We start from the raw sequence: 25,053 nt of genomic DNA on the forward strand, positions 1-25,053 counted from the left end.
CAGGCAGAAATATAAAGTTGAGAAAAATAAGTTTATCCTAAGTTTAGTTTTCCATATATATACTTAGATTTCATACAGTGATAATACAAATACAAAGGGAGACCATCTAGATTTCATCCTTGGCGTCATTTAAAAGCAAAAAGGGATGCTGGATTCAGACTTAAATGTCAATTTTACAGTGTTTAAGTCACCAGATTTACTATAAAAATGCATCTCAATCCAGATTCTTGTCTAAATGACTTCCAAATGGTGAAAGAATCTTCACTGCTCAAATACTCCTTATTGTAAATTCCAGTAGTGACAGTTTTGTAATAATGATGGTGGGAATAAGAACTGAAAGATTAAAAAGGCAAAAGCTATCTACTCTAGTGAGATAGGAGAAGGCAATACTACCTCTACTTTACATTAGGTTCTCTGAGGTGTTTACTTAATTTCTGCTGCACATACTTGACAATGAAAAAAACTTAACTTTGGGTTTAGGTTAAAAAGTATAAACTCTAAACACTTCCCAAAATTGAGAATATTACATTTCTATTATCTTAGCTTAAAAGTAATTTTACATTAAGACTGATGAATTTTCTAGTTATTAATGATCAGAGAAGTCACTTCCTCAAGGAACGCAGGTCCCTGGTGGGCCAGCTGAACAGCTCTGCACATAAAGGAAACAGAATAATAATGGCCCTAATTGGAATGTGTATTAGGGTTCACCTACAGGAGTGAAGGAGAGGTTTTAATGTTCAAAATGACACCAAAGGTTTTATAGTCTGGTATTCATTTGGGTAGGATCCGCTAGAGAGAAATGCAAATAAATCAGACTTCAATTTCTTCAGCAGCCAAATTAAGCCAGGAAAATGTAATTAGTAATACTGTTCACTAAATATAATTATTAAATAACTTAGAGACACCTCTTCCTTTTATTTACAAAGGAAAGTCAAGTTCATCTTAAGCTTATTTGCTCAAATTATGTCCTTACTCAAATTTTAAAAAGAATACTGCATGATTCAAAAGCTATGCTATAGTTAGAAATTAACTGATCTTTTTTTGAAATACCTACTTTAGAGAAGAGAGGTAAACATAATATTTGCCCTGGCTTTATTGTACAACTTAACCTGCATTTTAACTGGCAGAATACTTTTCTGAATGGAGAAGAGCTATATAGGGAAGAGATTTTTGTCATATTAGTAGAGATGTGAGCTTTGTTGCGTGTCCTGAAATACTATGAATACAAATATTTTGAGGAAAAAAAATCTTTTATAATGTTTAAAAATTAAATAGAAGCTAAGTTTGTGCCACAATGTCATCAATATTTTTCCTTACCTATAGAAGTTAGTGCTCAAAAGTGAAAAAAGTTATAGCTCAAAAGAGAAAAAAAATAGCTAGGCAATCACCTGCAGCCAAATTATTTTCCAGTTCCCAATATATACTTTAAATAGATTTCCTTCATCAATACAACAGCTGAAAAGAACTCTAGAAGTCTGCTCTAGATGTATTGTTTTTTTCTGCTTTAAGAAAATCTGAGTTGCACTTTTAAGGAAAGGGCAGAGGTATATATTTTTTTCAATTCATACAGAAATGGCCATATATATTTCATGAATATAACTGATATTCCTCTTCTGACATTAGGTATAAAGCACTATGAATCCAGTTGCTATAAGGAATATTTCAAATTATTCCCCATGTCAAAAATACTGCATTCGCATACTCTAATGAAAACAGCAATATTTTATGCAAAAAACCCATATACATTTATTTACAGGTCTTAATACAGCAAAATATTAAATAAAAATTGAGAACATTACTCATTAAACCAGTAACTTTAAAATTATTTAATTGGAAATAGTTTCTTCTGGAAAAAAAAAAGATTTGCATGAAATTTACCTTACCTTATGATTTATACTGTAAGAGTACATTTTATAAAAATCAGTAACCAGGCTTTACGTTTAAATTGAAACGAACATAAATATAAATAATTTTCTTTTATGTAGTAGCAAAAAGAGTCAATAATCCTTTCAAGAAAGAGACTATTTCATTTCCTCCCAACTTGGATTCACCATAAACTCGATCCACAAATGATATTGGAACCTAGTTAAAAAAATACATGTTAAAGTCAGTCTTCAAAAAAATTAGACAGGAGGAGTAGCAGGTGTATAACCATTACTAACACAACAGAAACAGGCTTAGTCCCACAACAGAGGTCCTTCAAGTTAGTTCAAAGTTAGGGGAGTCTTAAAACAACTATGTGTACCTCCAAGTCTTTAAAATTAAACATGCACTTTATTATCTAAAAATAGGTCATTTGAACCAAATCTACAACTGTTCAAAAAGCACTGATCCTGAGTATTATGTTGGTTTACTCAAGTTTCAAGTTGCATTTCAAGGAAAAATCATACTCCAAAAGTAAAATGGCCTTTCACTTAGTTTTTTCAGTTGTTTGTCAAATTTAGCTATCACTGTGTTTTAGCATTAAGTTAAAAAATCTTGTAACTTCTACAAGAGAAGGGGCATTCTACGGTAGCTATTTTTTTGCTCTGAATAAGAGTTTTAGTGTTAAATGAATGAGAGTTTTCCCGAAGAGCTCACTAGCCAGCCCTGAATAGTACAGACCCTCCATCCCCTTGCTCTGTAATTCCTGGCCATTTTCATTTAATCACAGGAGATGGGCATGAGAGATTTTTCATTCACTGGGAGGTATGAAGGATGGTGGCTGCTGGCTGTGTCAAGAGGAAAAGCAGCAAAGAGACCCAGCCCACAGTGCTGACTGGTCAGAAGAAAGGGCTGGGATGGAGACGGTGTCAGTAACTTAGTTATTTAAAAGAGGATGCTGCCTTCTATTAATGTTTTAAATCATGCTGAATCAAATGTATTAATTGAAAGGGATTTGAATTTTTGCCCGTTAGTGCATGGACATTCTAAATAAACAACTAGAAGACCGTGCATTAATTTAGTAGTTAGGGACATTAAACTTTTTATTACAAAAAGTCTAAACTTTACTGTTTCTTTACGAGGAATACAACATGCTATTTTCCATCAGTTACATACCTCACCAATAGTATAATTCAACTGTCTCGCCCGAACAATCATCTCCATCTGGAAGACGTAGCCTTTAGAAACACATTTTTCTATTAATTTCTGTAGAACTTCTTTTCGGTATAATCTGTGAGAAATCAGAATATATATGACCACCTGGATAAATATACTTCCCTTACCTGTATCTTGACCTTTCAAAAAGTTCACTGGTATTTATAAAGCCTAAAACTTTCACTAGCAATTGGTATACAGAAAAGTTCTCACAGCTCATGATTATGATACATTTGTCCTAAGCAAGAAAGGCCATGAAATATTTGCTAAATAATTTACAATCATTCTGAAAATGAATTCTCAGTATCCGTTAGAGAATTATTTTCCCATCATTACTATCACAAATTATGAAAATGTGGTAAAATGAATCATTTGATGCAGAACCACCCATTATTTTTAGTTTTTAAATTTCCTTAAAATTTTCTTTTCAAGTTGAAAGAGGAAAAACTGTTCCAAATATTGGAGCAACTGAGTTGACAGATGACAATGAAGCAACAATATATATTAGATGACAAAGAACCCCATAATTAGCAGGCATTTCCCCGTAAGTGACTATAACAAGTTTCTAATTCCCAAGATTTACTTAATAAATTTCGTAGGATAAACTAAGACCCTGTAGGATGAGCTAGGATAAGACAGCAACTAGGCATCACAGCACAGAGGCAATCCTGGTGGGATTCAGCTATCATCAACTGAGGTCACAGTTAGACATGTGCAGTGGCGAATGTGCAGCCTAACCTTAGGTGGATCGCCAGGCCAAACACAGAACTCACCACATTTAGAAAGTGAGACAGAGGAGCTGGAAGACCTATGGGTGAACCAAGTCACTTTCTTCAGCAACTCTGAATAGCAGGGAGCTCCCTGTTTCAAGAGTCAGAAGTTTAAAAAAAAAAAAAAAAAAAATCAGAGTCTCAGTGGACAGGGAGGCAGCAATTTTTACCCTTTATTTGGGAGAAAGTTAGGAGGGGCAATTTGGTGTAATTTTGTTCGCTTCAAAGTTAAGGCCACCTGACCTACACTGCCTATGGGTTTCACCTGGAACCTACATTTTTTCCTCAGATTTCTTCTAAGGCTACCCTACCCTTTGGCTTTTAAAAGTGGGTATAAGACAACAGACAGCACAGCCTTTAGAAGAACCTGAGCTTACTGTGTGTACTCCTTTACCCACAGTTTCCATGAGAATCCAAAGAAGTAAGTTTGGAATAAATATGAAGAGAGAAGAATCTGATGGTAGCAATATTTATTCAATAACAAGTATGTATTGAGCAACATACTGGGCTTCAGGCATTTTAATGTTTTGGGGTTTTAGCAGTGAATTAAAAATTAAAGACAAATAATCTGTTGTATGTTGTTAAGTAGGGGAGGAAGGATTGGGATTGTGGGGTGGGAAGAACTATGATAGTGACAGGACAATGTTTCAGTATTACCTTTAAAATTGGGATTGGGCTATGAACACTTTCCCTTTAAAAGTCATTTTCTAAGGTACCTTTTTTCACTGCCACCTCCCTCCTACCCACAGTATCTTTAAAATTATGGCTAATAATGTAAAATTGTATATATCAAGCCATATGATCCCATAAATAGGATTAGGATCCAGGTGGTCTTTGCTATTGAATGGCTTTGTGTCAGACTGCAGTCTTTTTTGGGATTCCTTTTCTTATTTTATGAAAGGTACCTACTTCCTAAATCTAGGGATCTAATGGCAATGAACTTTGTCTAATGACAAGCTGAACTTTAATGCACGTGTTTAAGAAACCACTATTCTTATGAGAAGACAATGAGCTTTAACTATTTAAAACAAGTGTGAAATTAACAGGCTCACTTTTGTCTGTGTTTGGCCACTCTGTCATTTGTACAGAATATACCCAATCACTGCTCTCACTGCCCGAAATCCACAACTCCCAGGCCATCTTTCATACCCATCCCCTTCACTCATCCCCACATGGTTCTAATGGCAGCAAAGCATCCTCACCCTGTTACTGTCCCTGCTGTGTTTTTCTTCACAGCCTCTACAACTCACGGAGCTACCCTGGGTCTTCATTCGAAGCCACCAAAATTGTGGCCTGTGAAATCCACACTGGCCCCTCCATCTGTACAAGAGATTCTGTGAGTGCCACTATTCCTTGTATTGTTGCTACATGGCAACCAGAAACCTTTATCAGATCTCTGATGGTTCTTTTGCCTTCAAGTTTGGAAGTCAAGGGATGTTATAGGGACCCCTCTCTTTTATACACCAAGTTCTGCTTTCTAACCTATTTACTTTTTAGTCTACAGAGGCTTCATTTTTATTTGACCTTCAACAGCCAGCTCCTAATTTGAGTGTATGTGTGTGAATTCAGACATTTTAAAGATCTAGATTTTCTTGCATTAAAGCAAAGGACCTGAGAACATGATTTAATGGAAAAAAGCAAATATCTAGTAAAAATTATTAAGTTATGCATGGGGTTTGGGGCTTTAAAATAGATGCACAGGCACTTTATAAGTTTAAGATTTTAAAAAATCTGGCAATCTTTGGTCATTTGGCATGGTCATACAGAGTTCATATCTACAGTAGCAAATCTAAAATTAAACACCCCAAGACCAAACATACACCAAAAAACAAACATAAAAACCCAAAGGATCAAAGCTTTGATCAAATTAAATGAGGAAATATATATTTTTTAACACATGGAGAACAAGGTAACCAAAAAAGCTCTACCCAAATAGTAAAGATTTTAATTTTTTCTGTGGACAATACTATTAAGTATTCATACAAAATGCAGAAAATTACTGAAATATGTGATGTTCTTTGGAGCATATTATCAGAAACAACAATGTTTCAAATGAATTGAACCTTAATACTGTTAACAAGCACACTAACCTAAGCCCTGCCTTCAACTTTCTAAAAGAAAAAGTACAATATTTCACCTTAAGATGTTTAGGTTTCATTAAGGAATTTCAGTCTGCCTTTTTAGTGTTCCCAAACAAAAACAGGGTGAAAATGAAAAGCATTTCTTTAAAATAGCCATTATATAGCAAGAAATTTAGGAAAGAAGTTATAAATAGTAGAGTTTTTCACCATACCTGAAACTTCCTGTTAAATCAGATGCTCCTGGTCTCAGCAAAATCTGAGTTATAAAATTGGCCCCACGGCTGCCAAATAAAACAATGAGATTTTCTTTATAAAACACAATTTATAAACAAGAGAAACATTTACAAGAGCAGAGTGCTTTTAAAAATGCAGAACTAATTTCACAAAAATGTTAATTTTCTACAACAAAGAGAAATTTTTAGTGAAAAGAAAGCTGACACTCATTTTTCAGAAAAGAGACTCTTATTCTTTGAAAGTGAAATTTACAGGCAACCTACAAGCATCCTTCCAAACTTTAGGTAAGAACAAAAACAAATAAAACTGGAATTTACCAATAGTCATTATTTAGAATTATGAAGGCCCGTCAGTCAGCAAAAGAGATCAGGGATTTGACAAGGAGTTTCCTTTTCAGATTCTTTTTTTTTTTTTTTTTTGAGACAGAGTCTCACTCTGTTGCCCAGGCTAGAGTGAGTGCCGTGGCATCAGCCTAGCTCACAGCAACCTCAAACTCCTGGGCTTAAGCGATCCTCCTGTCTCAGCCTCCCGAGTAGCTGGGACTACAGGCATGCACCACCATGCCCGGCTAATTTTTTCTATATATATTTTTAGCTGTCCATATAATTTCTTTCTATTTTTTTAGTAGAGATGGGGTCTCGCTCTTGCTCAGGCTGGTCTCGAACTCCTGAGCTCAAACGATCCGCCCACCTCGGCCTCCCAGAGAGCTAGGATTACAGGCGTGAGCCACCGCGCCCGGCCTCCTTTTCAGATTCTTATAAGCACCAAGAGATTGAATTTTCGCCTAGGTAATAGGTCAGTCTGCATAAAAATGATCTGCCATGTATTAATATGGGGTGGAAAGGGAGGACTAATAGGGGCAGTTGTGGTTAATTTTCTCCCTACATGATTCCAGTGTTCAGCAGGATTGAAAACCAATCTAACCTCTTCATTTCATGCAAGATTAAGGCTCTTAAATGTTTTATATGACTTGAGATTCCATAGTTAAGAAACAGACTGATATGAACTTAATGGAATCTTCAAGAGGAATGAAGTGGGTGATTAAAAAAATATTAGTATTAGTAAGAATTTCTAAAGTTATATTATATATCCTTTACAGATAGGAATATGCCTCTACCTTCCAACAACCTTGAAAAGTTGGGTAGATTGAGGTGGATTAAGTATGACCAGAAATTCCCTTGGGTCTCCCCATCAAGAGATAGACTCTGTCCCCATCCCTTAAGATTATGGGATGCATTGACCAAAATATTGATACTCTGTGAGCCCCACAGCCTAGGATTCAAGAGGCCTTGCAGCTTCTGCCTTTGTATTCTTAGATGCTCCCCTTGGAACGCCATGTAAAGAAGCTGGTCTAGCCTTCTGAAGACAAGAGGCCATGCACAAAAGAACAGAGATGCTCCAGCGAACAACCAGCACCAACTGCCAGATGAATGAAAGAGGCCACCTCAGACCTGCCAGCACAGCTGACTTTCAAGGTGAAAGAAGCTGCATGGATTGCCCCTGGTGAAGCCGGCAATCACCAGTGAATCCACAGAATTTTGAGAAATAGTATTTATGTTAAGCCACTAAGCTTCAGGATGGTTTGTTATGCAGAAATTAAAAAAATCAAACAGATTTTCTTTCCATTTTAGGATAAGGAAAATGAAGGTTAGAAAAGGTAAAATATGTAAGGCAACACTGTTAATTAAGTTGAAATCATGAGGTGTCTTATTTACTTAAAATGATAAAACTATAAACATGGTGGAAAACCCCATTTAGTCTAAAAACAGACAAATAGTTTATGTAAATAAAAACTAAAGGTCCAGTGGAATAACTTTTGCTGAACTAGACCATTTCTATCAAAGGTTCAAAAGTTTATGCTGATTTTTCCTTACCGCCCAGACTCTAATCATAAAAAAAAAAACAAAAACCCCTGTAGGTAAGGAGCTATCTGGGAATATTTATTGGAAGCTAAAATTATTCTGATCCCACAAATCCCAAGGAGTATGGTAATTTAATCCAAACACTTGTTATAGACATATTTCCAGTAGTTACACTAATAGAGAAAGTATAGCACATGTATATACCTGATTATTTTTCTTTTCAAATCCCAGCCATATACACCTCCATTTCCTTTGTAGCGAGTTCCAGAGACAATATCAAAACTACCCTCCTTTTGCTTCCTGTAGAAAAAATAAATTGTCAATTAGAAAAAGCCACTGAGCTTCCAATAGTTATTTTCATGAGCTACACAAACAGAAACTTTTAAGAGAAGCAGAAAAAAAAACCAATAAGAGAATAGATGAATTATCTACTAAAAGACATTTCAAAGTGGGGTTTTCAAACCTGCTTCTGTTTTTCCTTTTTTTTGAGACAGGGTCTCGCTCTGCTGCCTGGGCTGGAATGCAGTGGCGCCATCATTATTGCTCACTGCAGCCTTAGCCTGAAACTCCTGGGCTCAAGAAATCCTCCTGCCTTAGCCTCCCAAGTAGCTGGAACTACTGACATACATAACCACGTCTGCCTGATTTTTCTATTTTTTGTAGAGATGGGGTCTTGCTCTTGCTCAGGCTGGTCTCGAACTCCTGGCCCCAAGCGATCCTCCTACCTTGGCCTCTCAACGTGCTAGGATTACAGGTGTGAGCCACTGCACCCGGCCTGTTTTTTCTTTATTTTAAAACTATAAAATAGTACTATTTGTTGAATGCAACAAGTGAAACCACTCTAAAATGTATTAATAAATTATAAATTTTCCCAATCCTTCCTCCATCCTGTTATTGCCTGCCTTGACGTAAACAATACTAAAACAGCCTGGTGTCCCTCCAGATCCTTCTTTCCTTAAAGAAGGATAACTCAAACATATACACCCCTAGCATTTTGGGTTGTATTCATAAAACTAGAATCCAAAAATGTACACTCTGTGATTTGCTTTTCATCAGTTTATAATTCATATCATGGAATCATGGACATCCCTGCAGCCAAAAGAGATCTTTCCCATTCTTTTTAATAGCTGCAAAATATTCCATAGAATATTCAACTCACAACTCTGTGGTTGTTTTAATGGTGGGTTGTCCCTACTTCCCCCCCAATAACACGACCACGGTGAATAATGCTGCAATAAACATTCTTAAAAAGCTATATTCTGGTGCTTAGACTCCCCAAAATGGAATATACTGGAATTGCCAAAACAAAGCTTACGTGTATTTTTAATTCTAACAGTTATTTTTCCAAAAAGGTTACAGCAACTTATATTTCCTTCAGCAATATCTGAGTGTGTCCATTTGTTTTTACCATCGTATTGATACTGGATATTACTGCTCTAAAAGTTTTTAATTTTGACAAACTAATGGGTGATAACATAGTAACACACAGCTATTTTAATTTGCATTTCCTTGACTACATCCCAGGGTGAACATTTTTTTACGTTTATTAGCCATTTGGTTTTCTTCTACATATGGCCCGTTTGTATCTTTTCACCCATTTTCTACTCCAGTGGTTCCATTTCCTCATCAGAGGCTTTTGTGTATTGGCGATATAAGCAGAACAGGTCTCAGGTGAGTTCATGCAGAGATTGAAGAATAAGCAGCAGTTGGCGATCAAAGAGGAGGAAAGAGCATTTTAGGCAAAGGAATACAGAGCTCTGAGTGAACTCAGAAATGAAAGGAGCATGCCTGTGGCATGGAGAGAGAAGGGAAAGAGGGACAAGATGAAGTCAGAAAGGGAGGCAGGGGCCAGACCACCCAGGGGTTTGAAGGACAAGGTAAGAAGTTTGGATTTTCTCCCAGGTGTTATTGGGAACTCCCTGAAGCATTCTATAATAAATGGAGAGGGGGGTGGTGACATAATCTGATTCTGTTTTTGTAAATTTAGCTTTTACATTCAGAATGGCTTCCAAATTCTTATTTGCAGAGGTTTTGTTAGCTCTTGGGTTTTCTAATAATATATCACCTGCAAATAATATAGTTTTGTACCCTTTACCAGTATTCAACTAAATGCTTGTCTTACTGCAGTACTTAAAATCTCCATGTTTAATGATAGCTTGCATGCATCTCTTAATAAATCTATTGAAAATTATATCCACAAATACACCTTGTACCAAATAATACTTTCTTGTAGCAGAGTAAGAATCGTGTAAATTCTAAAAGATTTCAGCAGGTTCTTTCCTATTCATTGTTTCTTATCGGTTTTAAAAGACTCCTTAAAGCATGTCAGATGAAAAGCAATTAGGGTTAAAACTTTCCATTTAATTTCCTTTAAGCCGTTGAGGCTTCACTGCACTCTTTTCACTCACTAAACTTTTCATCTTCTTTGTTTTGACACATTCCCCTTTGCTTTTATCTCTTCTAGCTGCCAGGAAGTTCTCAAATCACTTAGTTCAAATACTGAAATACTTAATAGGCAATTACTTGATTTTTAATGACGACTTTGGAGAAATAATCACCACCAGGTGCTCTGTCCTTTACATATTCAAATTGCACCCATGTCTTGGATTGGATGTAGCAGTAACATTTTTTGGCCGTTAAGAGCTCTTGAACCCTGTCATTACCCCCAAGAACTAAAAGAATTGGTTCTCAATTCAACTTATTGAAATTTCCCCCAAAAAATATATAGTTCTGATCTGGTTTTATTTTTGCCCTTCAGTTGTCTAATATTAAGGTTGGATAAATAAAGCATGGACCTCCTCCAGGCCTTAGTTTGCTACTAAAAATGCCGTTCACTCTCACACCCTTCCCCTTAGTCCTTTATATTTTTTTGTCTCTACTCTTCTATACTACAGAGTTTTCTCACTTACTGTACAAAAATTGTGATGCATATTTTCGTGTAATTCGATTTTGGAATCCTGTCCCCTTATGTAGTTTTTCCAAAATATAATTTTTAATATAAATCTATTGGAAATGATTCAGTATTTCACTATTTTCGGTGATGTCTGTATTAGAAACAGGTCATCTTTATTATGCTTAAGTGGTTTCCTTCTATTTCTACTTTAGAGTTTTACTAGAAAAGGGTAGGGCACCTATAATAGACTGAATCACACTGCTTTCTTTATTAACACGATAAATGAATTATATTGAGGGATTACTGATGAAGCATTTCTGGCATTCCTAGAATAAACCCTATTTGTTCATGGTGTTTTACTTTGATGATTCAAGACTTAATTCCATTTTATAGGAAAGCTACCGTCCATCTTCTTCTGTGGTCTGAAGGACTTTAGATAACAAAGGAATTATCTGTTGATCCGTCCCTCAGGGCCCCTAAGAGAAATCATTTAGTCACATATCTACATTCACGACCCTCAAATCTAAATGCTAGTTATATTTTTGATAGAAAACATGGAACTTGCATTTGTTTGTGGTTTGTAAAGAGACAGGGCCTTGCTCTGTTGCTCAGGCTGGAATGCAGTGGTTAACTCCTGGGCTCAAGCAATCCTTATGCCTCAGCCTCCCAAGTAGCTGGGACTATAGGTGAGCATCACCACGCTTGGCTAATTTGCATGTGCATTTTAACTAATGAAGAATGAAATATGAAAATAAGTCCGAAAACAATAGAAGAGAAATGGTTTCAATTATATTTCTTTCAAATATTAGAAATTGTACCTACCTAATGAATTCAGGAATAAATTTTGGCTGAAATTTAGAAAGAACAAACAGTAAGTCAGTAAAATAGGCCAAGACTGTGATAAATAGCTAATATATTAACATACCACTTACGTGGTGTGAGAGATCAGCATCCATAATAATTATGTAGTTTCCTGTGGCATGTTTCATTCCATGAATATATGCAGTTCCTAAAAATAAGAGTGTTTATATCCATTAAAGAAAATCACCAGAAACACTCAAGTATATATTTGAATAGGGAAGAAACTGTTTAGCACTTGAAAAGTAAACATCAGTCCTCTAAAAGTGACACTATTAAATTGGGACCTTTTCAACTTAAGCATATAGTTCCCATATATATAATCAAAAAGGTAGCTGGCTGCCCCACTCCCAATTCTGATGTCAATTTAATAGAAAAGATCATACCCATATATCAATTTAGCAAAGAAATGGTATAAAAGTCTTAGACTATATATAAAAATCATCCCATTCTCATAGTTGAAAAAACCATTTTTATGTTGGTGCTTCCTTAGTGTCCACCTGACACTGAAGAGGCTAGATTTCTCCTTAGAGCTCCAGATTTACTTATCCACTTCCTACTTGATGTCTCCACTTGGATATTTCAGAAATCTCCAACATAACATTCCAAAATCATGTCCTGATTTCCTACCCTCCCAACAGGCTACCTCTCAGGAAATGGCACCAACTATCCAACTGCTCTATCCACAAGTCTAGGGATGATGCTTGATTTCCTGCCTTTACCAGTGATTTCTAACTATAATTAAGCCCTACTGATGCTATATCCAAAACATCTCTCAATCTCTTTCTTTCGTCTCCACCTCTACCTTCTGATGCTTGGATCACTACCTAACAAGTCTCTGCTTCTGCTTTTCCCAACACTCTAAGTCCCTTTCCACAAAAGTTACCCACTGAGTGTCTTCTACACTGTAAGCCCGGTACAATAGACCCCTGCTCTGGTATTTGGAACCAAAGACACAGCTAGCAATTATGAATACTTAGCCACTTTCATGCCTAAAAGTCCCTCAGAAACCTGGCAAGTTAGAGTAACTGGTCAGGAGCAAGATTTGGGGATTCCCCCATTCTCAAGTCCAAACCCAACACAAGCATCTTATTAGCAAAGTTGAGCTCTTTCAACTTCTTTTGTCAAGAAGTGACTATCTATAGTTTTGGGGTATATCACTAACTGGTCAGTAATTTTTGCCTGCTTTCATGAAGTTTTCAGATTTCAATCCCAAAGGGCCTTCTGGATTCAGACACTCAAAACATCTGATGATACCAGTCAATTGATGGTTTTCAGAACAGCAGACTTCAATTTTTAAGAATTGTGCTTTCTGGCCAGGTTCATGCCTATAATCCCAGCACTTTGGGAAGCCGAGACAGGAAGATTGCATGAGGCCAAGAGTTCAAGACCAGCCCGAGCAACACATCGAGACCCCATCTCTACAAAATAAATTTTAAAAATTAGCCAGGCATGGTGGTGTCCACCTGCAGTTCTAACTACTCAGGAGGCTGAGGCAGGAGAATTGCTTGAGCCCAGGAGTTTGAGGCTGCAGTGAGGTATGATCTCACCATTGCACTGCAGCCTGAAACAAACAAAAAAAACCCCACTGTGCTTTCTCTATGCTTTCCAAATTTTTCATTAAAAGTATACCAATTCTCAACATGAGCAACTGTGACCCACAGCAGAAATAAAAGCAGAATTTCATCTCAGATTTACTGAGCTCATCTGAGATTTTTCTACAATGCCCTATGTTTAAAAGCTAGCACATCTTTCTTTTTTAAACATAAAGAATATCCTTTAAGGTATTCTTGAACTGAAACCTTCAAGAACGTTCAAAGGTTCACAGCTATGGTGGTGTGGTAGTCCAAAATGTTTGCCCTCAGATCCATTATCTGGCCCTTCCCTACTCTGTGCTATATTGCAGGGAACTACATTTCCCAGGTTCTCTTGCCAACTGGCTTCCAAACAGCTTTGGGAGGTATAGGTGGAAGACTGTGGAGAGGAAAAATGGAAAACTCTAATTGTCCTTCCTCTGTTAATCTTCCCAGCACTGATTGGGTATGTTCCATGGCTCAGCTCCTGCCACAGGCAGCCCCCACCCCGTCACTCTAGCTCCTTCTAGGCAGGCCCAAGTTCTTGAGTTAAAACCCCATCTCTTCCCACTGTTGCTCCATCCCTAGGAGTGATAGTGATCTCCAGCAATTCCCTTGCCTGTTGTAACCAGATTCTCTGTATTAAATTCCCTACACTGAAAGACTTACAGTGGTTTCTGTTTTCCTGAGTGGGCCCTGACTCATACAGGTGACCCAACTTAAACCATTTAAATGTCATTAAGATTAATAAACACCATCAGAGGAGGTTACTGTATTTTGGCCTTGTTCCAAACTGGGAAAATACATACTGGATAACTTATCAAGGCACATAGAAGGTATGTGGGGTTAGGGGTTCTACTTACCCAGCCCCAGCTTTTTCTCTCGTGGTCTTAGAAGCTGCAGGAATAAGAAACCATGTTTCACACAGATAAACAAGAATCTGACTACTTTAAAAGCATTTGGTAACAAACCAAACAGTTTAGCATAACTTTTGAGGAAAAGCATCAATCTTTAACCACAACTGTACAGGCAAAATTTTAAACATTTTTTTCTTCTGGTGCCATCCGCCATATTTTAAACAACATGCCTTTACATCTACTATTTGATTTATCATTTAAAACAATCCCTATTAATTCCTTCCTAGAAAAACTAAGGATTTAACTCATTATTTTATATCCTCTTGGGATATCTAATTTATTTTCTCAATTCTCTTTGTGACTTTAAATGCTGACACTATTCTTCCTCCATCAACTTATCCTGACTTCACACTTGGATGGCCTTATCTCCTCCACTGGTCCAGTGATATGTTATATTCCTGACAAAAAGGTTAAATTCTTTCCCTTTTCATCAATTATGTAGTCTTTATAAATGTTTTGCTTCATATTTGGACCCTGACTTGATTGTTTAGCTTTTCCTTTTGGCTGGACACTTAAAAAGCAGAATGCCAAGATTCTGACTCTAAGATTCTGAGGTATGGGTCTTTGGGCAGACTCCCTGGTGAGCATATCTGGTGCCCTTCTGCATTCACCAGTGTATAAGTAGGTTGCCTCAGATGGCAAATACCTCAACGAAACATTTTCAGCTCAATTCAAGCAGGATGGATTTATATATGTAATTTTAAAAAGAAATTTTACTACATGCAAGCAGCTATATGTTCCTATTTGCATGGAATATCTTTTTCCATCCTTTCACTTTCAGTCTATATGTGTCCTTTACAGGTAAAGTAAGTCTCTTGTAGGCAGCATATAATTGGGTCTTGTTTTTTTAATCTACTCCAAGTCTTTGGAGAGAATTTAATCCATTTATATTCAAGGTAATTACTGATAGCTAAGAACTTACTACAGCCATTTTGTTAATTGTTACTAGTTGTCCTGTAGATCTTTTGCTCCTTTCTTTGTGATTCTCTAGTAGATGCTTTGATTCCTTAATTTTGATCTCTTATTATCTACTAGCTTTTTCCTTTATGATCACCATGAGACTTTAAAATACAATGCTATCTGATGAGAGCTTATAGGAGGGAGAAATAAACATTCAATCATCTACAATTACAAGTCACTGAATAAAATGAAACAAAATATGTCAGATCACAGCTATATTTTATTTTGTGATTGATAGTTCCTGACAAAATGCTGACCTCATCTGTATCTGTCCTGAAAAAGCAAATCTTTTAAAGCTCATCTGAGATATTATATATCCCTGTTACAGCTGGAAGATCTTTCTTCTTTAAAAAGATAACTTTGTTGCAGCATTCTCCCTCTTACCTGAGGGGGATATATTCCACAATCCTCAGTGGATGCCTGAAACCTCAGATAGTACTGAACCTTATATATATGTTTTTTTCCCTATACATACACACCTATACTTATGATAAAGTTTAATTCATAAATTAAGCACAGTAAGAGATTAACAACAACTAATAATAGAACAATTATAACAATGTACTCTAATAAAATTATGTGACTGTTGTCTCTCTCTCTCTATCTTATTATACTTTACTCACCTATTTTTGGACCCCAGTTGACGACAGGTAACAAAATTCGGAAAGCAAAACCATGGATAAGAGGGACTACCATACTTATAATTTTCAGCAGTGTTCAAAGGTTTATATAAAATGTTAAACAATGTTGCATATGATAGAGTACTATGGAGCAGTTAAAAGAAATAAGGCAATCTGGTAACAAAAGATCTCCAAAGTATAATTAGAATTAAAGGCCGGGCGCGGTGGCTCACGCCTGTAATCCTAGCACTCTGGGAGGCCGAGGTGGGCGGATCGTTTGAGCTCAGGAGTTCGAGACCAGCCTGAGCAAGAGCGAGACCCCACCTCTACTAAAAATAGAAAGAAATTATATGGACAGCTAAAAATATATATAGAAAAAATTAGCCGGGCATGGTGGCGCATGCCTGTAGTCCCAGCTACTCGGGAGGCTGAGACAGGAGAATCGCTTGAGCTCAGGAGTTTGAGGTTGCTGTGAGCTAGGCTGACGCCACGGCACTCACTCTAGCCTGGGCAACAGAGTGAGACTCTGTCTCAAAAAAAAAAAAAAAAAAAAAAAAAAGAATTAATGATATACAAAGATGGCATTTATGTTTAAAAATAACACCAGCATAGTACCTAGTCCTACAGATGTACACACATACACATATATGCACAAAAGGTATGCCTATATGTACATACGTACATATGCACACAAAACACACACCAAACTTGACCTGGGTCTCCCCCTGGGGAAGTGACTGGGATGTACATTAGGAAATAGCCATGAAAGGCAAATGCAGTTTCACTGGTAATATTTATACTTCACAAGAATGTACTTACTTATTTCTTACGTAGTAAATTCAAATTGTTTTTATTTAGTGTGCTTTGCTTTCAGACCCTAAATTCCACCACCCCACCCTCCCCTGACCCTTCTTTGCCTCCTAACATCAGTCTGATGGCCCCTTTCTGTGTGAGGCAGGACAGCACTGCAGACAGGGACACGGGCTCTGGAGCCCACAATGCCTTAGAGTGAATCTTGGCCTCACTGCTCATTTGCTGGGCACGACAGAGGCCCCCACACAAGGCTGTTATGAGGAACAAGCAGTGACTCATGGGAAGTGCTTGCAAGACTGCCAGGCACATACTATTTGGACTATGTTTACCATAACTGCCTATAAAATACTTTATTTGATACTATAATTTGTTTGGAAAAAAACTTTTTTGTAAAAATTATCAGGGAAAATCTTGGAAAAAGATAATTATTAACAGTAGAAAATATTCCAATCACTTCTCAGCCTTTTGGCTAAGATCAGGTGAAAGTCGTATGTGATTGTACTAAAGAACAGAATCGAGACTGCCACACATGCAGCTCTAGAACCTGCTTTATACTTATCACCTCAAAGGTATAAATATTGAGTCATGAGATTGCTAGACGATACTTCAGAAAAACGGTATCAATTTGCACTAGGATCAATAGTATCGGAGCAGATCTGTTTTACCACATTCTTAAAAACACCAGATGTAATAAATGTGAAAGAAATAAGAAAATAAAAATAAATCTTCATCCAAGAAAGGTTAATTGTACTCTCCTCCTATTTTGCAATTCTTCATTTATCGATATTTTTTCATGTTTAATAGCCATTTGTAGTTCTTGTTTATGAATCATCTGTTATTTGGCTAGAGTACTGATCTTTTAGTTATAAACTACATTTTGATATTTGGGAATAGAAGTTTAATATTTTTAAGTAGTCAAACCTCCCAGTCTTACAGTTATGTTTGATGTTTTAAAAATTATGAGAATGTATTACATCTTACTATCAGAACAATTTTTAAAAATACTAAACTATAAAATAATGACAAAATGAGACAAAGTTCTGAGGATCTAATGTAACATGGTAAGTACAGCTAATGCTACTAAACTGCATACCTGAAATTTGCAAGGAAAACAAATTGCGAGTGTCTTCACCAGACACACACAAAGGGTAACTATGTGAGGCGATGGATGTGTTCATTACCCGATTGTGGTAATCATTTCACAATGTGTACATGTATCAAATCATCACACTGTATACTTTAAATATATTCAACCTACTTGTCAAATTATACTTCAACAAAGCTGGGAAAAAAATGATAAAACACAGATGACTTTATCTGATCTCAAGTTGGGGGATGAAACAAACTACAAACCAAACACAGTGGAAGCATTCAATATAGAAAGGTTGAAGTCCTCCACAATCTTGTATCTCCCTGCCCTGTAAGCATTGTTAACAGTTCAGAATACCTGCCCCCAATTTTTCGATGGTCCCAGGTAGCTGCATAACCTTGGAAAATGACTTAACCTCTTGCCTCAGTTTCCTTACCTAGTGAGTTTTAAAAAAATATACCTTCCTTGTTTTTTTTTTTTCTGAAACATTCATTTCAGCCAGCTGACAAAGCATCTGTGCTGAATACTTTATCTAAGGTATTCTAAGGTGGTTTCAATAAGCATTTTTCTCATCTTCCTCCCAACTAAACAAATATACATCACTTAAAAGCAAGTAAGTGCCACCCCTGGCATGGCCTGATACTGTTTTGGTTTTTTAAAAAAGTCATTTTTCCAGTTTCAATTATTTAAAGGTCATAAAGTGACGAATGAAAAAAGAATTTTATCCGGCACTACAGGGAAATCACAACAGTGAATGCTAATTTTTTCTCATTATTTTGAATTTTATTAGGTTGAGAGAAAAAAATGTCTTTGATGACAATGCTGTTTTAGAATCTGAAAGGCCAATTTAGTAGGCATTCCCTAAAATCAACCAATCACATCCCAAGGCTGAGGTTCTATGACAAAAGTATTCCAAATGTTGTCAGGCTGATGTTCCCAAATTAAACAGCAGCACGTAACTCAGAGTATTCTATCCATAATAAACGTGAATCAGAGCCCTTGACTCGAGGCTTCTACAGAAAAATTGGGGAATTGTTGGTCAAAATTTTAAACCTAGCATCACTGAAAACCTCTGCTAGTAGGCTGAAAATCTGTCCACTTCTTAGCTCCTTCTGCTAGTATATTTTCAGAGAGGACTCAAGGTCACTCCTCCATGAGATAGACTGAATCTACAGTATAGGATAGATTTACCATGTATATGAATAACATAATTCCCTTAAACTTTTCCCACCAACCAAGACCTACAACTGATATTCACCGCTAAGTAAACATTACTTGTAGAAATTATATCTATCACTGAGAGTAATCAAGAATATTTGGACCCAGTGACTATTACTTATGATGATTAATTGCCATTTTTGAAACAAATGCAAATATCAATAAAGGTTCTCCAAGAAACTTCTTTATTTCTCTATATCAATGGTTCTGTGTTAAGGGAAAGGGACAATTTTGTTCCCAAGGGACATCTGACAATATCCAGACATTTTTGACTGCCAACTGGGGGGCCGCTACTAGCATCCAGTGGGTAGAGTCCAAGGAACATCCTACAACGCACAGGAACAGCCTCCTACAGCAAAGAAAAGAATTTAGCCTGTCCCAAATGTCAACAGTACCGAGATTGAGAAACTCTAATCTGCAATAATTTATAAATATGAATTATAAAAGTAGAGCTCACAAGTATATGCAAACATTTATAAATACAACCAGTGATCAAACAATAAAATTTATTCACACATCGACCTGGTATTGCAGTACTTCCACGAACGGTGCACCCCCTCGCGGGATCTAAACTAACTAAATAAATAAATAAGAAATAAAATAAAATTTATGAAGCCATAATAAAATAAACTCTACATTTGCCTAAGTTACTCCTATAGAAGACTAACAAGTTTCAAAGTACAGTAGGAAAATCTGAAGTTTAGGACTCAAAAGGTCAAACTACTCCCACGAGACTATTCTACAGATTAAAAATAAAAATACCAAGTACTCTGAAAAGCCATTAAAGTTTCACATGAAAACAGTCAACTTTCCCACCTACAAGCTCTTAGTTGCAGGCAATATTCTCTACTGAAAGTATGAGAATATCTAGAGAAAGGGAGCAAGAAAAATTAAGACAAATGCTACTAATTGCAACCTGGTTCTACGATATATCTTGTCAATTCAGTATCATGCTTTAATTTTGCCCTTCAAGAAAATTTACCGGCAGAATCAGTCATAAATAGAGTTCATCCAAAGGCTCACTCTTTTGCTGTAAAATTACCAGTAACCCAACATACCAAAGATATGTAAAATTTTAAGTGCAATGAAAATGCATTCAAATCCCAAGAGTATAAGACACTCTTTACCTTTCCAGATTCTACAGAATAAATAGGTTATATTTAAACATTATTCATTTCTCATCTTTCCCCTACATAAACACAACTCACATGACAGAAAAATGTTCAGATAACTTACAATTTTGTCTGACCCATAGATCTTCTCTAACTGTTCGGCAACATCTCTTGTTCCATCTGGGCTTCCATCATCTATGATGATAATTTCATAGTTGATTCCACTAAAATAAAAAATTTAAATTTTTATTAATGTTTAAAGGCAGTAGAATTACAAAATATTTCACTGAGTTTCAGAATTAACATCTCTGTCACTTTCCATTAACTTCAAGTGGTAGTTTCTATTTTAAAAACAAGCCAACACAATACTTGGTAGATAAATATTACATGTGTAAGTGATCACCATTATGTGTCCCTCTACTCACCCAAGACATTCTTTTTGTTCACTTTATCTGGAAAAGGGGAAAGGAGAAAGAAAAGGAGGCACAGCCAAACCTCTAAGACATAACATTCTGTTTCCTCTTGGTCCTAACTTAAACATACGCAAGGAAATCCACCAGAAAACACATTTCATGCTTAAAGGCTTTAAAAGAGTCAGTCCCAGCAAACCTTGAAGAAAGCAAAACTCAGTGCATCTATTCTCCAAGAGTAGATACAATGATTTCAGCTTCCCACAGTGCCTTAAATTTGGGCACAGTGTTTTACATACCAAGGATGTAAGGTGACTCTAATAGACATGCTGAAAGAGATGCTTCTTAAACAAAATGGAGTCATTTATAAGCTAAATTACTCTGCTCTCCCGTTTCAAAGCAGCCACACCAACTGAGGTGAGGCAGCTTAAAGGAATCAAGCTGAGCTGACTTCAAGCAATTTGCATCTGAGCAGAAAACAGTTGTTTCCTTTATTAAACTTCATTTTGATTTTAAAAGATCCACTCACAAACCATTAAAAGATAACCTGCACTACATAAAAAATTAGAATACAGCAAAAATATCATAAAATTAGAACACAAACCCTGAACAAGATCAGCTACATGATGGTTAACTTCTCTAATTTGGAAAAGGATTGCAGAAATCAAAATAAAAAGATTAACTAAATGGAAAAAAAGATATAAATTTTAAAACTTTGAGGGGCTATGTATGTGAAGACAGTTATTGAAAGAAAAACAATAAAAACAGCAATGGTTTCCACAAATTATTTCCAACAATGTCAAGTTTAACAACACTCAAGTTGGCTGGTTGGTAGGGAAACAGGCACGCTGAAGATTAGAGTCCTACATTGGTACAATCTTTTTTGGAGAGCAATTTGGAAATAACTGCCAATTTAAAGCATATCTCTGTCAACACAGCAATTACACATTTAAGACTTTATCCCTGGTACACTCGTTAAGTGTGTTTGCTGCAACATTCATGTAATAAAGGAGCATTATGTTTCAAGCATTTTTCTAAATCACGGAAAATGTGGTGTAAACAAAATCCCTGCTCTTATTTGTAAAGCAAAAGTCAAAAAATAAAAACAAAAACCTCTAGAAATCATCTGTTCATTGACATGACCTGATTAAACAAATTAACACAGCCGTATGGAATATTACCTAACTCAAAATAATTTGCTATGTTTGTATGTGTCAATGCGGAAAGATAAAAAATTTCAATGCATATGTAACCATAAAACAAGTTACTTTGTACTGATTCCAGGATTTTCTAAAGTTTTTAAAAGATTGCATAACACTTCGAAATTCAAATTCCAAGCCCCTCTCCCACAGTTTCTAACAACCACACCAAACATGCACAAGTGATCAGCGAAGATGCCCTTCTGCTCTCCCCTTTCCAGAAAGATTATCGTGCCCATCAACAGCTCCCTAACCCACACAGACCAAATCTCATGCTTATATAAGCACTCGGCACCGAGGCGGCCAGTGAGCGCGCTCGCTTAGACTCCCTGCTCTTGCCGCAGATCCTGACCGCCTAGAGCGAGGCGTGAGGTCAGGCTTTCAGCCCCCAAGTAAAAGCGTGGCCAACCCTTCCAAGAAAAAGCGGGGAGCGGGGAAACGAGAGGAGTTTATAAAAAAAGATAAACGAGCGTCACAAAACCCAAGGGCAGGAAGGAGAATCCAGGACATGGAGAGAACCCCAGAAGTATCCGCCTCTGCTTTCCTCGCAGGGTGACCTCTACCCCGAGGATTCCTGCGTGAGCCCAAGAAAGGCTGGGCAGGGCCGCCTCGCGCAGCCAACTGCCGACACCCAAGCGGGGAAGCCAGCTCATCTCGCTCCTGGGGACGGCGGCCTGGCGCGCTACCTCTCGGAGAAGCTTTTCACCAGCAGCCACACGATGAGCGGCAGGTTCTCGCGTTCGTTGTAGGTGGGTAAAAGCACCGAATACTTGTCCTGTCGCAGATTGCGCACCTCCGGCTCCCGGCGAGACCCGGGAGGAGAGCGACTGGCTCCCAAGGAGGCCATGGCGGAACTGCGCAGGATGCCGGAAGCGGAATTACGTAACCGCGGCGCGAGCGGGGACGGCCCGGACTGTTCCAAATTCGGGAAGCGGGTGATGGTCCGTGTGATCGAGTTCTAGTCCTTCTAGGGCTCTGTATGGTGCCATTGGAGATATTCAGAATCACGCACGTTTAAAGTTTAATCTGAACTTTTCTTCAGGAAGTACTTATTTATTCATCGCCTTTTCCCAAGCTCCACGAAGCTTTTTAGTTTATCCCAGTCGCTAGGAGACAGTAAGCCGGAAACGGAAATGCCGTACGCGCCAGCTTCCGGAAGAAGTCGCCATGGCTGCCAGCGAGGACGTGCTCGCCTTGCAGGCTGAAGTAGCCCGGCGTGAGGAGGAGCTGAGTTTTCTGAAGCAGAGGCTGGCGGCGGCTCTGTTGACGGAGCAGGAACCCCAGCCGGAACAGCTGGATGCGGTGTCGCCGCTGCCGCTGAAGGCCGCCCTCTCCCGAGATGAGATTCTGCGCTATAGTCGGCAGCTGATACTGCCGGAGCTGGGCGTGCACGGACAGCTTCGCCTGGCAACCGCGTCCGTGCTCGTCGTGGGCTGCGGTGGGCTCGGTTGTCCACTGGCGCAGTACCTGGCAGCAGCCGGCGTGGGCCGCCTCGGCCTCCTGGACTACGACGTGGTCGAAATGAGCAACCTGCCCCGCCAGGTGCTTCACGGCGAGGCACTGGCCGGCCAGGCCAAGGCCTTCTCGGCTGCGGCCTCGCTGCGCCGGCTCAATTCGGCGGTGGAGTGCGTGCCCTACGCTCAGGCCCTTACGCCAGCCACGGCGCTAGATCTGGTCCGCCGCTATGACTTGGTGGCGGACTGCTCCGACAACATGCCCACTCGCTACCTGGTTAACGACGCATGCGTGCTGGCCGGCCGGCCTCTTGTGTCTGCCAGTGCCTTGCGCTTCGAGGGCCAAATCATAGTCTACCACTATGACGGTGGGCCTTGCTATCGCTGCGTGTTCCCTCAGCCACCCGCCGCTGAGACCGTGACCAATTGCGCCGATGGCGGGGTGCTCGGTGTCGTGACTGGGGTCCTGGGCTGTCTGCAGGCACTGGAAGTGCTGAAAATCGCTGCGGGTCTGGGCCCCTCTTACAGTGGCAGGATGTTGCTCTTCGACGCCCTCAGAGGGCATTTCCGCTGTATTCAGCTGCGGAGCCGCAGGCCCGACTGCGCAGTTTGCGGGGAGCAGCCCACTGTGACTGAGCTACAGGACTATGAAGCCTTCTGTGGCTCCTCAGCCAATGATAAGTGCCGCTCCCTGCAGTTATTGAGCTCAGAGGAGCGAGTTTCTGTCACCGACTATAAGCGACTTCTGGATTCTGGGGCACCGCATCTGTTGCTGGACGTCAGGCCCCAAGTGGAAGTGGACATCTGTCGTTTGCCTCATGCCGTACACATCCCTTTGAAGCATTTGGAACAGGGCGATGCGGAGAGCTTGAAACTCTTAGGAGAAGCAATCCGGGAAGAGAAGCGGGGCACACAGGAAGGGCCTGATCTCTCCATTTATGTGATTTGCAAACTGGGAAATGACTCCCAGAAAGCTGTGAAGATCCTCCAGTCCTTAGCAGCAGCCCATGAGTTAGGCTCTTTTACGGTTCGGGATGTTGTGGGGGGCCTCATGGCCTGGGCTGCCAAAATCGATGGAACATTTCCACAGTACTGAGGTGACTGGTATGGTCTGATGAGAAAGATGTGAATTGCCATAATATGTCAAAGATATTTATTTGCATTTTTTCAGTAATATGGTGAAGAGCCTGGGATTCTACATTATCTGTGAATTCATGGACTCCCTTTTTTATAAGGAGCGTTTTGATTGTAATGTATTAGATGACGGACTTATTAATGGATTATAATACTGTTTCTGAGAACTGTCATGTGTTTTTAGCCCTTGGAGGATGTCTTGAACCTGTGAGATGCAATGTGACAGGAATTTGTATTTTAAACTGCAGATCATTTACCTGTCCTGCTTTTTTTCCACCTGTCCCCCCCCCAAAAAAAAACCTCTCTAAATCATTCATTTTATGCCTGGAACAAAGCTGTAGTAAACTTAGTCTTACCTAGTGAATCACAGATGATAAATACTTAAGGTCAGTTGATTATTTATTCATACATTCATTGGGTCTTATTTCTACTTGAAATGATGGAATATACTCTACAGAAATAAGTGTTGAATACGTAAATTGTGTTAATTATCTGTGAAGTGGTCATTCTGTTTAACATTTAGAATTAATATCAAACTGAGATCTTTACAATTTAGCAAAATAAAGGAAATTACCTTTGTAGTCTGTTGTTTTCCGTTACAAATTTATAGCTTTTCAGGAAACATACACACACAATCTTAATCACACCATTGAGTACCAAGAGCACTACAGAAGAGGTGCCTCTGTATAACAGGGACTACCACCGCAAGAGTTTTTTTGATAACTTATATAAATGTCCCTTTGATATTCTTGAGAACTGTGAAGGAAAACACGACT

General features: G+C 38.4%; 2 protein-coding genes across 3 annotated transcripts; one reads left to right on the plus strand and one right to left on the minus strand.

Annotated features, from left to right (window-relative positions):
* Positions 1 to 1,707: 1,707 nt before the first annotated feature.
* On the minus strand, positions 1,708 to 22,575 carry DPM1 (dolichyl-phosphate mannosyltransferase subunit 1, catalytic). Of its 2 annotated transcripts, XM_069495470.1 has the most exons (9): positions 22,376 to 22,545; positions 20,205 to 20,304; positions 14,214 to 14,247; positions 11,851 to 11,927; positions 11,741 to 11,766; positions 8,230 to 8,325; positions 6,142 to 6,210; positions 3,040 to 3,154; positions 1,708 to 2,082 (listed from the first exon to the last, which is right to left on the minus strand). In XM_069495470.1, the coding sequence occupies exons 1-9, from the start codon at positions 22,534 to 22,536 to the stop codon at positions 1,978 to 1,980; spliced, it is 783 nt and encodes a 260-aa protein (XP_069351571.1). In that variant the 5' UTR covers positions 22,537 to 22,545; the 3' UTR covers positions 1,708 to 1,977. The 2 variants fall into 2 exon arrangements, with proteins under 2 accessions (XP_069351571.1, XP_069351572.1); XM_069495471.1 differs by lacking the exon at positions 6,142 to 6,210 and having other exon boundaries at positions 22,376 to 22,575.
* Positions 22,576 to 22,856: 281 nt separating this feature from the next.
* On the plus strand, positions 22,857 to 24,725 carry MOCS3 (molybdenum cofactor synthesis 3). Its single transcript, XM_069495918.1, has one exon. The coding sequence runs from the start codon at positions 22,857 to 22,859 to the stop codon at positions 24,237 to 24,239; it is 1,383 nt and encodes a 460-aa protein (XP_069352019.1). The 3' UTR covers positions 24,240 to 24,725.
* Positions 24,726 to 25,053: the final 328 nt, after the last annotated feature.

This window comes from Eulemur rufifrons, chromosome 20 (assembly GCF_041146395.1).
Source record: "Eulemur rufifrons isolate Redbay chromosome 20, OSU_ERuf_1, whole genome shotgun sequence".
In the NCBI taxonomy this organism is placed as follows: domain Eukaryota; kingdom Metazoa; phylum Chordata; class Mammalia; order Primates; family Lemuridae; genus Eulemur; species Eulemur rufifrons.